At 37.8% G+C, this 16,858-nt stretch overlaps 1 protein-coding gene across 2 annotated transcripts in view; it reads right to left on the bottom strand.

Annotated features, from left to right (window-relative positions):
• Positions 1 to 990: 990 nt before the first annotated feature.
• The window catches only part of LOC138332360 (phosphorylase b kinase gamma catalytic chain, skeletal muscle/heart isoform-like), a 49,693-nt gene continuing 33,825 nt past the window's right edge, over positions 991 to 16,858 (bottom strand). For both annotated transcript variants that reach the window (XM_069280441.1, XM_069280440.1), the window contains 5 exons: positions 7,000 to 7,090; positions 6,048 to 6,292; positions 5,704 to 5,784; positions 5,297 to 5,341; positions 991 to 3,676 (listed from right to left, as the gene is read on the bottom strand). In XM_069280441.1, coding sequence (XP_069136542.1) covers positions 3,434 to 3,676; positions 5,297 to 5,341; positions 5,704 to 5,784; positions 6,048 to 6,292; positions 7,000 to 7,090 — 705 coding nt within the window. In that variant the 3' untranslated portion in view covers positions 991 to 3,433. The remainder of the gene's footprint in view (positions 3,677 to 5,296; positions 5,342 to 5,703; positions 5,785 to 6,047; positions 6,293 to 6,999; positions 7,091 to 16,858) is intronic.

Genomic DNA, 16,858 nt, shown 5'->3' with positions numbered 1-16,858 from the left:
TACTTCAAAGAAAGGCACATCACCTGTGGAGTGATAAAGGTTAGTGGGCAAACCTCCTTCCTCACAGGGGTGAACACTCAACTCTAGGCCGAAAGTGAGGTGGTGTTCAGGGAGATGTTACGGATAAGAAAGTCTCATAAGAAGATAACAAGAAAGGATACCAAATTTAGTTGCCTTTAACGATCATGCAATGGTTGGTTGATTAGACTAACTTCCTAGTAATAACCTGGGTTATTTATGACAGCCTTTCATGTAGGTGGTGTGTTGTGTGTGTGAAGTGTATACAAATTTTGAGTGTTCAACATTCAGCCTCTTACTCTTTACCTTTTATTTTGACGTGTTGATTTCCCCATGCTATCGAATGTCTCGATGGAAGAGAGAATATCCATCTATCATGTGACTGAAAAAGTTTATTCAAAAGGTGGCGAAAAAATTCCTCTGGTATCTTGCTGGATTATTTTGACGCCCATGTGGAGCAGTCTATAGACCTGTGATTGATTGCTGAATACTGAGGCTTGTCTTCTTCACAAGTACTTCAGCATTCCTCAATGTCCTAACCAGGCATGTCCTTCAAAGTTTTGTACACCAACAAAACAAAGATTCCATGCAATATCTTTTTATTACTAATACACCATAAATCTGTGATTTTCTCTTTTTTCAGTTAGAAAATCCTCAGATGTTGTCAGACTCCATATAAAAAGGGACAGGACAGGTCAATACAGACATGGTTATAAATCAATTTATGCCCTCCCTCTTTCCTACTTCATTTTAGAGGTGGGAGGGGGCATTGCCTGAGGCCCGCAGTTGATTGCATTATGCTATGCTACATACCAGCAAGTAAAGTCATCTTTGCTAGCCAAGGGTTACGATCCACCTACTACTTGAAGAGGAATAGCTGGATCATAATTATTGGAAAGATCAGCAATAGCATAGCGCAACCAACTGTGGTCTCCAATGATAGGTGAGCTGAAGTAACAAGAAAACAAAATGTTCAGGTATTTCAAAATGTTTATTATGTTAACAGAAGCATTCTTTAAAATCCCTTGATTTTTTGGAGTGCACAGCAACATGGCATTCGTATACTCAAAGCTAGCGGTTCTGATCATGACACACACACACATCCAACTGATACAACACCTAGTCCTGTATCTCTAACGTCCTTGCATCACGTCAAAGGGATTAACATGATTTTGGATATTAATGAGTTGATAAATTACTTTAATGAAACTTCTGAAGACATACAATGCATCAAAAACTCCTTTCTCAGTTAGAATTATAGAATACATGTATATAATGGGTTTAATAGGTCTAATCCCGAGATGAATACATCATAACCATTTCACTAGTACATATTTTGTACCTTTTTTGTGATTCAAAATTGTATATTCATACATATGAAATATAGCACTTGAAAATCTTCATTGAAATCATTTTTACAATACTTATGCATTTGATTTTTTTTAAACAGAAACTATTTGATGATATGAAAACAGCAAAGTTTGATCAATTTGCGAAAATTTGAAAACATATATCCTGCATGGAAAAGATCCTTCTCAGCCAAACTTACAGGATACATGTATATGATGGTAAGACCTCATCCTGAGATAGATTGAACATATCCCAGAATACTGCACAAATGGTAGGTATACATGGATATAGGGATACATTGTGTAAGGGCCTCACTAGAACAGTGTAATGAGTAACTGACCCCATGTAGGATTCACTTCTGTACAGTTGTTAAATTCTGCGGGTGTAAAATTTCACGATTTACTGTTCACATTCACGGTGGTTTGTTTTTGTGAATCACCTTGTAACCTTTTAAAACGTCATACATGTGTCGAGGTATGATGTAACCATGATTTTTACCAATCTTAGATTTCACAAGTTATGATTAAACTGTGAACTAAGCAAAATCAAAACCCATGCAAATATTAGCAATTATACAATTATACAGTTATTACTGTAAGTGTGCATTATACTATCATCGGTTTGTTACATTACTCAAGGCAAGGAAGACTACAACACAAAAAGATAATCTCGAGGAAGTGGTTAGAGATTTTATGACCAGGATGATGGTAACCTGTATACCATACAATGAATTGATGATTGAGAGGAGATTTAAACCATGTTGTGTACATCTGATACCTATATAGCAGCTTTAGTTTTTCTTCACCGACCTAAAATATATATCCTTCAGCCATTTATAGTTATATTGCAAAAATACATATTTTAACTTTAATCTTTTTGTTTTTTTGCATTATCCAGCATGCATATGAAGTATCTGATTCTTTACCAATCTGCCAGTGTGAACAAGCCCGATTTGGCATCAAAGAAAAATAGCTGAATTTTAAACAAAAATGACTGAACCCTCCAAAATACAAAATGCATTTTTGAAAAATTTAAAACAAACAAATAAATCATGTTATTTTTAAAGATACCATGATGAAAATACATAGGGTAACCGTGATTAGCTCTAAATCATGATTGCCGAAAATGTACTGTCTTACCACAATGGGTAAATTTAACCTTATCTTCTCTAGATTGTTATGTGCACAAGCTACATTAACTAATCTAAATATACATACCATTAAGTAGTAATCTTCATTTAGTGCTTTACATGCCAGAAATGCTACACAAAAATATCATGGCGATAATTTCATTTTCTGTATTATATATTCCTCAGCCATTTACTGGAGTGGCACAAATTCTTCATTATGCTAAACTATTCAAGATAGCTTATGTGGGAAAATTTGAATGCAGTGAAAATAAGACAATAATGCATTAGGTAATTTTCGCAGTAAGGACCAAAAATATCTAACATCAAGTGTCTACCTACAGAGGCACATATTAGAGGAATTCATGGGAGCAAAGTGAACAAGTTTTCCATTTCGATCAGAAAATCAAACTTAAGAATGGGAGCTACAATTTTGACACATCACTGTTTCCATCATTGAAAGTAACAAACATGAAATAAAATTGATGAAAACTTAAAATAACACTCATAAATAACAATACCCTATCAGATAAATGAGCCCATCACATCCCCAAGGGTCAATGTCACATACCGCAACAAAATCAAAACCTGATAAAACATGTAAATAATTTAAAAATAGTCTATTTCAAACATGCAAGAATAGACATGCAACATAATTAACGGGACTGGCTAATTCCTGAACATCAAAATGGGGGGAAAAGACGTCCAATATATCACATTTGATTTAGTGGATAAAAAGCCGGGTTATAACCACTATTAGAGAAGTTCAATATATAGTATCCATATATTTAATAGGACACTGCATTTTCTGTCTTAATCCGCGAACGCCTGTCACTATAAATATAGGAGAGCACTGATTTTGTAGTCAATATCTGATCACTGATGTCACAAGACTGAATAGGAAGCAGAAGTGTTTTGCAGCCTAGTTGTTGATTTAAATCAAGAATCGTGGTGGTCTTCTTTCCAGTCAGCCCGCGGAGCATGTTCAAACAGAGCTGCTCTGTTCTGATTGTCTACCTTTTTCACCCAGTGGCCGTACATTTTAAATGCACACCCGTCGATAAGTTTGCGAACGTTTTTGACACTGTATGGGTTTTTGTTTATAACTTCACCTGATATAGGTGGTGGGTTGTTCTTGAAGAACCGCATCCTATAGAAGAAGTTGACACAAATCACAGCAGCCTGCAAAACAAATGTGGTGAAATGAATTGATTATCAAATGTTTATACAATATATAGGCAGGTACACTCGTTCAACTAAAACTCTTAATGATGTAGGATTATATAGACAGTAGTATAATGACACATGCAGTCGTCTTATTTTTGGAGTAATCTCTTTTAAGAGTTTTAAAGAACAAAAATTATGCTTGTATTTATTCTCTATTTGCATATTACATAGTTATCTGCCCTTGCATTAAGATATTGCTTGTGACATCATGAGTTAGCGAGCATATCGTCATACTTTTCGGAGAAACGACATGAATTGCACCCACAAAATAATGATGTCACAATGGATACCTATCCCCAAGGGAACTTAATCTGTAATATGCAAAGACGGAATATGATTGCACTAATATTATATATCTTACTGCAGTAAGCACAGTTGGTTATACACACAGCTAACTTATAGTATTAATAACGGGAAAATAATCATCCTATAACCATGTCAATAAATCATGTTTTATTGTACACAGTACTGTATTCAGTCAATACCAACAGTAATCAGATACAATTATGTTTTATTGTACACACTACTGTATTCAGTCAATACCCACAGTAATCAGATACAATCATGTTTTATTGTACACACTACTGTATTCAGTCAATACCAACAGTAATCAGATACAATCATGTTTTATTGTACACACTACTGTATTCAGTCAATACCCACAGTAATCAGATACAATCATGTTTTATTGTACACACTACTGTATTCAGTCAATACCCACAGTAATCAGATACAATCATGTTTTATTGTACACACTACTGTATTCAGTCAATACCAACAGTAATCAGATACAATCATGTTTTATTGTACACACTACTGTATTCAGTCAATACCAACAGTAATCAGATACAATTATGTTTTATTGTACACACTACTGTATTCAGTCAATACCCACAGTAATCAGATACAATTATGTTTTATTGTACACACTACTCTGTATTCAGTCAATACCAACAGTAATCAGATACAATTATGTTTTATTGTACACACTACTGTATTCAGTCAATACCCACAGTAATCAGATACAATCATGTTTTATTGTACACACTACTGTATTCAGTCAATACCAACAGTAATCAGATACAATCATGTTTTGTTTTATTGTACACACTACTGTATTCAGTCAATACCCACAGTAGTAAATCAGATACAATTATGTTTTATTGTACACACTACTGTATTCAGTATTGTCAATATATTCAGTCAATACAGATACAATTATGTTTTATTGTACACACTACTGTATTCAGTCAATACCCACAGTAATCAGATACAATTATGTTTTATTGTACACACTATTCTGTATTCAGTCAATACCCACAGTAATCAGAATACAATTATGTTTTATTGTACACACTACTGTATTCAGTCAATACCCACAGTAATCAGATACAATTATGTTTTATTGTACACACTACTGTATTCAGTCAATACCCACAGTAATCAGATACAATTATGTTTTATTGTACACACTACTGTATTCAGTCAATACCAACAGTAATCAGATACAATCATGTTTTATTGTACACACTACTGTATTCAGTCAATACCCACCGATGTATCATTTAAACTTACCTTGAACTTTTTCTTGGCTTGGAATTTTACAACTGGTTTCACCTGCTGTAAGAAAAAAACCAATCAATAAAGATATAATTATACAATACGAGTGATGATTACAAATCTCTAATATATGAAGTGACGGAATTTTTTATGGAGATTTTTAAATCAAAATGGCAAGACTATGCAGTATACATTTTGTTACAGAGTGCAAGATTTTATATCAATTTAATCTCTAGCTACGTTAGGGATCAAACTTAGGACCTCGAGCTTACTCGTCTGATGCCCAACTGATCAAGCTAAAGAGAAGATCTCTCTCTAGCCAAAACGTATATTGTGGCTATTATTCTATAGGTATATCATAGTTTTGCCATATTGTTTGCTTTCTATCGTTTTGTGTGATATAGATATGTAGATTTACTTACATCACGTTTGAAGAATGGATGCTGAAGAGCCTCGGAAGCCGTTAATCTCTTGGCAGGGTCTATCACCAATAACGACGCAATCTGAAGGGGAATTTTTAGGATTATTGTATCATATTTGTATAAATTCATTTTTTTTAGATATACATGTATTTAATACTTATTATTGAAAGTACACCTGTAATTTGAGTCACAATGGCTATTTGAGTTACTGTAAAGCAATCTAACAATGATGTAAATACAACATTATATCAGAAAGCTCTGTTATTCAGGAACTTTTTACAAAATTCAGGCGAAAATCTTATTTATTATCAATCAACCTTATAAGGTCCTCGCTAGTTACTTACCAGGTCTTTTGGAGCTTGACTGATGTCGTCCCACTCCGGACTCCCAAACTGGTAGTTAGCCTGCATGATCATCCTCAGCATCTGCATCTGTTTCCGGTGCCAAAAGGGCGGGGCTCCACAGAGAAGGGTGTACATGATGACCCCTATGGCCCACATGTCTACGGGCTGGCCATACCCAGGAACGTCGTCATACATTGACACCGCCAACACCTCCGGGGCCAGGTAACCAGGTGTGCCACAGAGTTCTGGGGATAAGGAAAGCAGAGAATTAATAAAGCCATGTGTGCACAGAGTTCTGGGGATAAGGAAAGCAGAGAATTAATAAAGCCATGAACGAAATATCTAAATTATACCTAGAAAGCACAAAATTAATAAAGGCATGAACGAAATATCTAAATTATACCTAGAAAGCACAGAATTAATAAAGGCATGAACAAAATATCTAAATTATACCTAGAAAGCACAAAATTAATAAAGGCATGAACGAAATATCTAAATTATACCTAGAAAGCACAGAATTAATAAAGGCATGATCGAAATTTCTAAATTATACCTAGAAAGCACAGAATTAATAAAGGCATGAAAAAAATATCTAAATTATACATAGATATGTATAAAAGAACAACTGTTTTTTATAAATCACGAATATCAAATTTCTTATACATTTATCAGAATTCAATGATAAATTATATGGTATTTAATACTATAGAGACAAGAGGTTTATAATCCTTTTTATAAACAGATCAGCATAAACAATTGAAATGATGGCATTCATCACGGTAGTCATACTTAATTACATTGTTCTTAATTCGCGTCTAATAAATAAAGTTGTCGTTAAAATGTGAGCAATCTAAATCCACTGATCGTTTGTTGATTAAATGTGTCGGAGCAAATTGTCCTGGAATTTTTCTGATCATGAGTTACTTTCCTTTAATCATTGTAAAACCCTTACCTGATAATTCTTCTTTAGGACCAAGCACTGTAGCGAAGCCAAAGTCAGATAGTTTCAAGTTCAGATCGTCATCTAGTAATATATTCTCAGGCTGAAACACAATAATGGACATTTGCAAAAGACAGTTATATAATTACAGTGACCCTCTGGGTACCAACAAAACTATTTCATCTAAAAATTAAATTTATTTATTTGGTGGGCTTTCTGCATGTAAACTTTAGAAATTGATATAACACCTTGAACATAAGGAACTGTTACAATATTTTTGGTTATCACCTTTTGTTGTGTCTTTTTGAAGTATTTAGTTAACAGCCGGGTTTGTTATATATTTATTGAAACATTTAGCTAACAGCTGGCTAAAGGCCTAGGTTAATCAGTCAGTCTGTTGGCCAGTCCAAGCAGGGTACAAAGAGACACCTTTGGCCAGTTATAGTACTGTATTATGACGACTGTACAGAACACAGGACTGGGTACAAAGAAACACCTTTGGCCAGTTATAGTACTGTATTATGTGTACAGAACACAGGACTGGGTACAAAGAAACACCTTTGGCCAGTTATAGTACTGTATTATGTGTACAGAACACAGGACTGGGTACAAAGAAACACCTTTGGCCAGTTATAGTACTGTATTATGTGTACAGAACACAGGACAGGGTACAAAGAAACACCTTTGGCCAGTTATAGTACTGTATTATGTGTACAGAACACAGGACTGGGTACAAAGAAACACCTTTGGCCAGTTATAGTACTGTATTATGTGTACAGAACACAGGACTGGGTACAAAGAAACACCTTTGGCCAGTTATAGTACTGTATTATGTGTACAGAACACAGGACTGGGTACAAAGAAACACCTTTGGCCAGTTATAGTACTGTATTATGTGTACAGAACACAGGACAGGGTACAAAGAAACACCTTTGGCCAGTTATAGTACTTATTATGTAACATGTGTACAGAACACAGGGGGTACAAAGAAACACACCTTTGGCCAGTTATAGTACTGTATTATGTGTACAGAACACAGGACTGGGTACAAAGAAACACCTTTGGCCAGTTATAGTACTGTATTATGTGTACAGAACACAGGACTGGGTACAAAGAAACACCTTTGGCCAGTTATAGTACTGTATTATGTGTACAGAACACAGGACTGGGTACAAAGAAACACCTTTGGCCAGTTATAGTACTGTATTATGTGTACAGAACACAGGACTGGGTACAAAGAAACACCTTTGGCCAGTTATAGTACTGTATTATGTGTACAGAACACAGGACTGGGTACAAAGAAACACCTTTGGCCAGTTATAGTACTGTATTATGTGTACAGAACACAGGACTGGGTACAAAGAAACACCTTTGGCCAGTTATAGTACTGTATTATGTGTACAGAACACAGGACAGGGTACAAAGAAACACCTTTGGCCAGTTATAGTACTGTATTATGTGTACAGAACACAGGACTGGGTACAAAGAAACACCTTTGGCCAGTTATAGTACTGTATTATGTGTACAGAACACAGGACTGGGTACAAAGAAACACCTTTGGCCAGTTATAGTACTGTATTATGTGTACAGAACACAGGACTGGGTACAAAGAAACACCTTTGGCCAGTTATAGTACTGTATTATGTGTACAGAACACAGGACAGGGTACAAAGAAACACCTTTGGCCAGTTATAGTACTGTATTATGTGTACAGAACACAGGACTGGGTACAAAGAAACACCTTTGGCCAGTTATAGTACTGTATTATGTGTACAGAACACAGGACAGGGTACAAAGAAACACCTTTGGCCAGTTATAGTACTGTATTATGTGTACAGAACACAGGACTGGGTACAAAGAAACACCTTTGGCCAGTTATAGTACTGTATTATGTGTACAGAACACAGGACTGGGTACAAAGAAACACCTTTGGCCAGTTATAGTACTGTATTATGTGTACAGAACACAGGACTGGGTACAAAGAAACACCTTTGGCCAGTTATAGTACTGTATTATGTGTACAGAACACAGGACAGGGTACAAAGAAACACCTTTGGCCAGTTATAGTACTGTATTATGTGTACAGAACACAGGACAGGGTACAAAGAAACACCTTTGGCCAGTATTATAGTACTGTATTATGTGTACAGAACACAGGACAGGGTACAAAGAAACACCTTTGGCCAGTTATAGTACTGTATTATGTGTACAGAACACAGGACAGGGTACAAAGAAACACCTTTGGCCAGTTATAGTACTGTATTATGTGTACAGAACACAGGACTGGGTACAAAGAAACACCTTTGGCCAGTTATAGTACTGTATTATGTGTACAGAACACAGGACTGGGTACAAAGAAACACCTTTGGCCAGTTATAGTACTGTATTATGTGTGTACAGAACACAGGACTGGGTACAAAGAAACACCTTTGGCCAGTTATAGTACTGTATTATGTGTACAGAACACAGGACAGGGTACAAAGAAACACCTTTGGCCAGTTATAGTACTGTATTATGACGACTCTGTGTACAGAACACAGGACTGGGTACAAAGAAACACCTTTGGCCAGTTATAGTACTGTATTATGTGTACAGAACACAGGACAGGGTACAAAGAAACACCTTTGGCCAGTTATAGTACTGTATTATGTGTACAGAACACAGGACTGGGTACAAAGAAACACCTTTGGCCAGTTATAGTACTGTATTATGTGTACAGAACACAGGACTGGGTACAAAGAAACACCTTTGGCCAGTTATAGTACTGTATTATGACACTCTGTGTACAGAACACAGGACTGGGTACAAAGAAACACCTTTGGCCAGTTATAGTACTGTATTATGTGTACAGAACACAGGACTGGGTACAAAGAAACACCTTTGGCCAGTTATAGTACTGTATTATGTGTGTACAGAACACAGGACTGGGTACAAAGAAACACCTTTGGCCAGTTATAGTACTGTATTATGTGTACAGAACACAGGACTGGGTACAAAGAAACACCTTTGGCCAGTTATAGTACTGTATTATGTGTACAGAACACAGGACTGGGTACAAAGAAACACCTTTGGCCAGTTATAGTACTGTATTATGTGTACAGAACACAGGACTGGGTACAAAGAAACACCTTTGGCCAGTTATAGTACTGTATTATGTGTACAGAACACAGGACTGGGTACAAAGAAACACCTTTGGCCAGTTATAGTACTGTATTATGTGTACAGAACACAGACTGGGTACAAAGAAACACCTTTGGCCAGTTATAGTACTGTATTATGTGTACAGAACACAGGACAGGGTACAAAGAAACACCTTTGGCCAGTTATAGTACTGTATTATGTGTACAGAACACAGGACAGGGTACAAAGAAACACCTTTGGCCAGTTATAGTACTGTATTATGTGTGTACAGAACACAGGACTGGGTACAAAGAAACACCTTTGGCCAGTTATAGTACTGTATTATGTGTACAGAACACAGGACAGGGTACAAAGAAACACCTTTGGCCAGTTATAGTACTGTATTATGACGACTCTGTGTACAGAACACAGGACTGGGTACAAAGAAACACCTTTGGCCAGTTATAGTACTGTATTATGTGTACAGAACACAGGACTGGGTACAAAGAAACACCTTTGGCCAGTTATAGTACTGTATTATGTGTACAGAACACAGGACTGGGTACAAAGAAACACCTTTGGCCAGTTATAGTACTGTATTATGACGACTCTGTGTACAGAACACAGGACTGGGTACAAAGAAACACCTTTGGCCAGTTATAGTACTGTATTATGTGTACAGAACACAGGACAGGGTACAAAGAAACACCTTTGGCCAGTTATAGTACTGTATTATGTGTACAGAACACAGGACTGGGTACAAAGAAACACCTTTGGCCAGTTATAGTACTGTATTATGACGACTCTGTGTACAGAACACAGGACTGGGTACAAAGAAACACCTTTGGCCAGTTATAGTACTGTATTATGTGTACAGAACACAGGACTGGGTACAAAGAAACACCTTTGGCCAGTTATAGTACTGTATTATGTGTACAGAACACAGGACTGGGTACAAAGAAACACCTTTGGCCAGTTATAGTACTGTATTATGTGTACAGAACACAGGACAGGGTACAAAGAAACACCTTTGGCCAGTTATAGTACTGTATTATGTGTACAGAACACAGGACTGGGTACAAAGAAACACCTTTGGCCAGTTATAGTACTGTATTATGTGTACAGAACACAGGACAGGGTACAAAGAAACACCTTTGGCCAGTTATAGTACTGTATTATGACGACTCTGTGTACAGAACACAGGACTGGGTACAAAGAAACACCTTTGGCCAGTTATAGTACTGTATTATGACGACTCTGTGTACAGAACACAGGACTGGGTACAAAGAAACACCTTTGGCCAGTTATAGTACTGTATTATGTGTACAGAACACAGGACTGGGTACAAAGAAACACCTTTGGCCAGTTATAGTACTGTATTATGTGTACAGAACACAGGACTGGGTACAAAGAAACACCTTTGGCCAGTTATAGTACTGTATTATGTGTACAGAACACAGGACTGGGTACAAAGAAACACCTTTGGCCAGTTATAGTACTGTATTATGTGTACAGAACACAGGACTGGGTACAAAGAAACACCTTTGGCCAGTTATAGTACTGTATTATGTGTACAGAACACAGGACTGGGTACAAAGAAACACCTTTGGCCAGTTATAGTACTGTATTATGACGACTCTGTGTACAGAACACAGGACTGGGTACAAAGAAACACCTTTGGCCAGTTATAGTACTGTATTATGACGACTCTGTGTACAGAACACAGGACAGGGTACAAAAGAAACACCTTTGGCCAGTTATAGTACTGTATTATGTGTACAGAACACAGGACTGGGGTACAAAGAAACACCTTTGGCCAGTTATAGTACTGTATTATGTGTACAGAACACAGGACTGGGTACAAAGAAACACCTTTGGCCAGTTATAGTACTGTATTATGTGTACAGAACACAGGACAGGGTACAAAGAAACACCTTTGGCCAGTTATAGTACTGTATTATGTGTACAGAACACAGGACTGGGTACAAAGAAACACCTTTGGCCAGTTATAGTACTGTATTATGTGTACAGAACACAGGACTGGGTACAAAGAAACACCTTTGGCCAGTTATAGTACTGTATTATGTGTACAGAACACAGGACTGTGTACAAAGAAACACCTTTGGCCAGTTATAGTACTGTATTATGGTACAGAACACAGGACTGGGTACAAAGAAACACCTTTGGCCAGTTATAGTACTGTATTATGTGTACAGAACACAGGACTGGGTACAAAGAAACACCTTTGGCCAGTTATAGTACTGTATTATGGACGACTTTGTACAGAACACAGGACTGGGTACAAAGAAACACCTTTGGCCAGTTATAGTACTGTATTATGTGTACAGAACACAGGACTGGGTACAAAGAAACACCTTTGGCCAGTTATAGTACTGTATTATGTGTACAGAACACAGGACTGGGTACAAAGAAACACCTTTGGCCAGTTATAGTACTGTATTATGTGTACAGAACACAGGACTGGGTACAAAGAAACACCTTTGGCCAGTTATAGTACTGTATTATGTGTACAGAACACAGGACTGGGTACAAAGAAACACCTTTGGCCAGTTATAGTACTGTATTATGTGTACAGAACACAGGACTGGGTACAAAGAAACACCTTTGGCCAGTTATAGTACTGTATTACAGAACACTGTGTACAGAACACAGGACTGGGTACAAAGAAACAAAGAAACACCTTTGGCCAGTTATAGTACTGTATTATGTGTACAGAACACAGGACTGGGTACAAAGAAACACCTTTGGCCAGTTATAGTACTGTATTATGTGTACAGAACACAGGACTGGGTACAAAGAAACACCTTTGGCCAGTTATAGTACTGTATTATGTGTACAGAACACAGGACTGGGTACAAAGAAAACACCTTTGGCCAGTTATAGTACTGTATTATGTGTACAGAACACAGGACTGGGTACAAAGAAACACCTTTGGCCAGTTATAGTACTGTATTATGTGTACAGAACACAGGACTGGGTACAAAGAAACACCTTTGGCCAGTTATAGTACTGTATTATATGTGTACAGAACACAGGACTGGGTACAAAGAAACACCTTTGGCCAGTTATAGTACTGTATTATGTGTACAGAACACAGGACTGGGTACAAAGAAACACCTTTGGCCAGTTATAGTACTGTATTATGTGTACAGAACACAGGACTGGGTACAAAGAAACACCTTTGGCCAGTTATAGTACTGTATTATGTGTACAGAACACAGGACTGGGTACAAAGAAACACCTTTGGCCAGTTATAGTACTGTATTATGTGTACAGAACACAGGACTGGGTACAAAGAAACACCTTTGGCCAGTTATAGTACTGTATTATGTGTACAGAACACAGGACTGGGTACAAAGAAACACCTTTGGCCAGTTATAGTACTGTATTATGTGTACAGAACACAGGACTGGGTACAAAGAAACACCTTTGGCCAGTTATAGTACTGTATTATGTGTACAGAACACAGGACTGGGTACAAAGAAACACCTTTGGCCAGTTATAGTACTGTATTATGTGTACAGAACACAGGACTGGGTACAAAGAAACACCTTTGGCCAGTTATAGTACTGTATTATGTGTACAGAACACAGGACTGGGTACAAAGAAACACCTTTGGCCAGTTATAGTACTGTATTATGACGATCTGTGTACAGAACACAGGACTGGGTACAAAGAAACACCTTTGGCCAGTTATAGTACTGTATTATGACGACTCTGTGTACAGAACACAGGACTGGGTACAAAGAAACACCTTTGGCCAGTTATAGTACTGTATTATGTGTGTACAGAACACAGGACTGGGTACAAAGAAACACCTTTGGCCAGTTATAGTACTGTATTATGACGACTCTGTGTACAGAACACAGGACAGGGTACAAAGAAACACCTTTGGCCAGTTATAGTACTGTATTATGACGACTCTGTGTACAGAACACAGGACAGGGTACAAAGAAACACCTTTGGCCAGTTATAGTACTGTATTATGTGTACAGAACACAGGACAGGGTACAAAGAAACACCTTTGGCCAGTTATAGTACTGTATTATGACGACTCTGTGTACAGAACACAGGACTGGGTACAAAGAAACACACCTGGCCAGTTATAGTACTGTATTATGTGTACAGAACACAGGACTGGGTACAAAGAAACACCTTTGGCCAGTTATAGTACTGTATTATGACGACTCTGTGTACAGAACACAGGACTGGGTACAAAGAAACACCTTTGGCCAGTTATAGTACTGTATTATGTGTACAGAACACAGGACTGGGTACAAAGAAACACCTTTGGCCAGTTATAGTACTGTATTATGTGTACAGAACACAGGACTGGGTACAAAGAAACACCTTTGGCCAGTTATAGTACTGTATTATGACGACTGTGTACAGAACACAGGACTGGGTACAAAGAAACACCTTTGGCCAGTTATAGTACTGTATTATGACGACTCTGTGTACAGAACACAGGACTGGGTACAAAGAAACACCTTTGGCCAGTTATAGTACTGTATTATGTGTACAGAACACAGGACTGGGTACAAAGAAACACCTTTGGCCAGTTATAGTACTGTATTATGTCTGTACAGAACACAGGACTGGGTACAAAGAAACACCTTTGGCCAGTTATAGTACTGTATTATGTGACGACTCTGTGTACAGAACACAGGACTGGGTACAAAGAAACACCTTTGGCCAGTTATAGTACTGTATTATGTGTACAGAACACAGGACTGGGTACAAAGAAACACCTTTGGCCAGTTATAGTACTGTATTATGTGTACAGAACACAGGACTGGGTACAAAGAAACACCTTTGGCCAGTTATAGTACTGTATTATGTCGACTCGGTACAGAACACAGGACTGGGTACAAAGAAACACCTTTGGCCAGTTATAGTACTGTATTATGTGTACAGAACACAGGACTGGGTACAAAGAAACACCTTTGTACAAAGAAACAAAGAAACCTTTGGCCAGTTATAGTACTGTATTATGTGTACAGAACACAGGACTGGGTACAAAGAAACACCTTTGGCCAGTTATAGTACTGTATTATGTGTACAGACACAGGACTGGGTACAAAGAAACACCTTTGGCCAGTTATAGTACTGTATTATGTGTACAGAACACAGGACTGGGTACAAAGAAACACCTTTGGCCAGTTATAGTACTGTATTATGTGTACAGAACACAGGACTGGGTACAAAGAAACACCTTTGGCCAGTTATAGTACTGTATTATGACGACTCTGTGTACAGAACACAGGACTGGGTACAAAGAAACACCTTTGGCCAGTTATAGTACTGTATTATGTGTACAGAACACAGGACTGGGTACAAAGAAACACCTTTGGCCAGTTATAGTACTGTATTATGTGTACAGAACACAGGACTGGGTACAAAGAAACACCTTTGGCCAGTTATAGTACTGTATTATGTGTACAGAACACAGGTACAGAACACAGGACTGGGTACAAAGAAACACCTTTGGCCAGTTATAGTACTGTATTATGTGTACAGAACACAGGACTGGGTACAAAGAAACACCTTTGGCCAGTTATAGTACTGTATTATGTGTACAGAACACAGGACTGGGTACAAAGAAACCTTTGGCCAGTTATAGTACTGGGTACAAAGAAACACCTTTGGCCAGTTATAGTACTGTATTTGCGATGTGTACAGAACACAGGACTGGGTACAAAGAAACACCTTTGGCCAGTTATAGTACTGTATTATTATGTGTACAGAACACAGGACTGGGTACAAAGAAACACCTTTGGCCAGTTATAGTACTGTATTATGTGTACAGAACACAGGACTGGGTACAAAGAAACACCTTTGGCCAGTTATAGTACTGTATTATGACGACTCTGTGTACAGAACACAGGACTGGGTACAAAGAAACACCTTTGGCCAGTTATAGTACTGTATTATGACGACTCTGTGTACAGAACACAGGACTGGGTACAAAGAAACACCTTTGGCCAGTTATATAGTACTGTATTATGACGACTCTGTGTACAGAACACAGGACTGGGTACAAAGAAACACCTTTGGCCAGTTATAGTACTGTATTATGACGACTCTGTGTACAGAACACAGGACTGGGTACAAAGAAACACCTTTGGCCAGTTATAGTACTGTATTATGACGACTCTGTGTACAGAACACAGGACTGGGTACAAAGAAACACCTTTGGCCAGTTATAGTACTGTATTATGACGACTCTGTGTACAGAACACAGGACTGGGTACAAAGAAACACCTTTGGCCAGTTATAGTACTGTATTATGACGACTCTGTGTACAGAACACAGGACTGGGTACAAAGAAACACCTTTGGCCAGTTATAGTACTGTATTATGACGACTCTGTGTACAGAACACAGGACTGGGTACAAAGAAACACCTTTGGCCAGTTATAGTACTGTATTATGACGACTCTGTGTACAGAACACAGGACTGGGTACAAAGAAACACCTTTGGCCAGTTATAGTACTGTATTATGACGACTCTGTGTACAGAACACAGGACTGGGTACAAAGAAACACCTTTGGCCAGTTATAGTACTGTATTATGACGACTCTGTGTACAGAACACAGGACTGGGTACAAAGAAACACCTTTGGCCAGTTATAGTACTGTATTATGACGACTCTGTGTACAGAACACAGGACTGGGTACAAAGAAACACCTTTGGCCAGTTATAGTACTGTATTATGACGACTCTGTGT

The sequence above is a fragment of the Argopecten irradians genome, chromosome 9 (genome assembly GCF_041381155.1).
Source record: "Argopecten irradians isolate NY chromosome 9, Ai_NY, whole genome shotgun sequence".
In the NCBI taxonomy this organism is placed as follows: domain Eukaryota; kingdom Metazoa; phylum Mollusca; class Bivalvia; order Pectinida; family Pectinidae; genus Argopecten; species Argopecten irradians.
The sequence above is the reverse complement of the archived record's forward strand: the minus strand, read 5'-3'. Positions and strand labels throughout refer to the sequence as shown.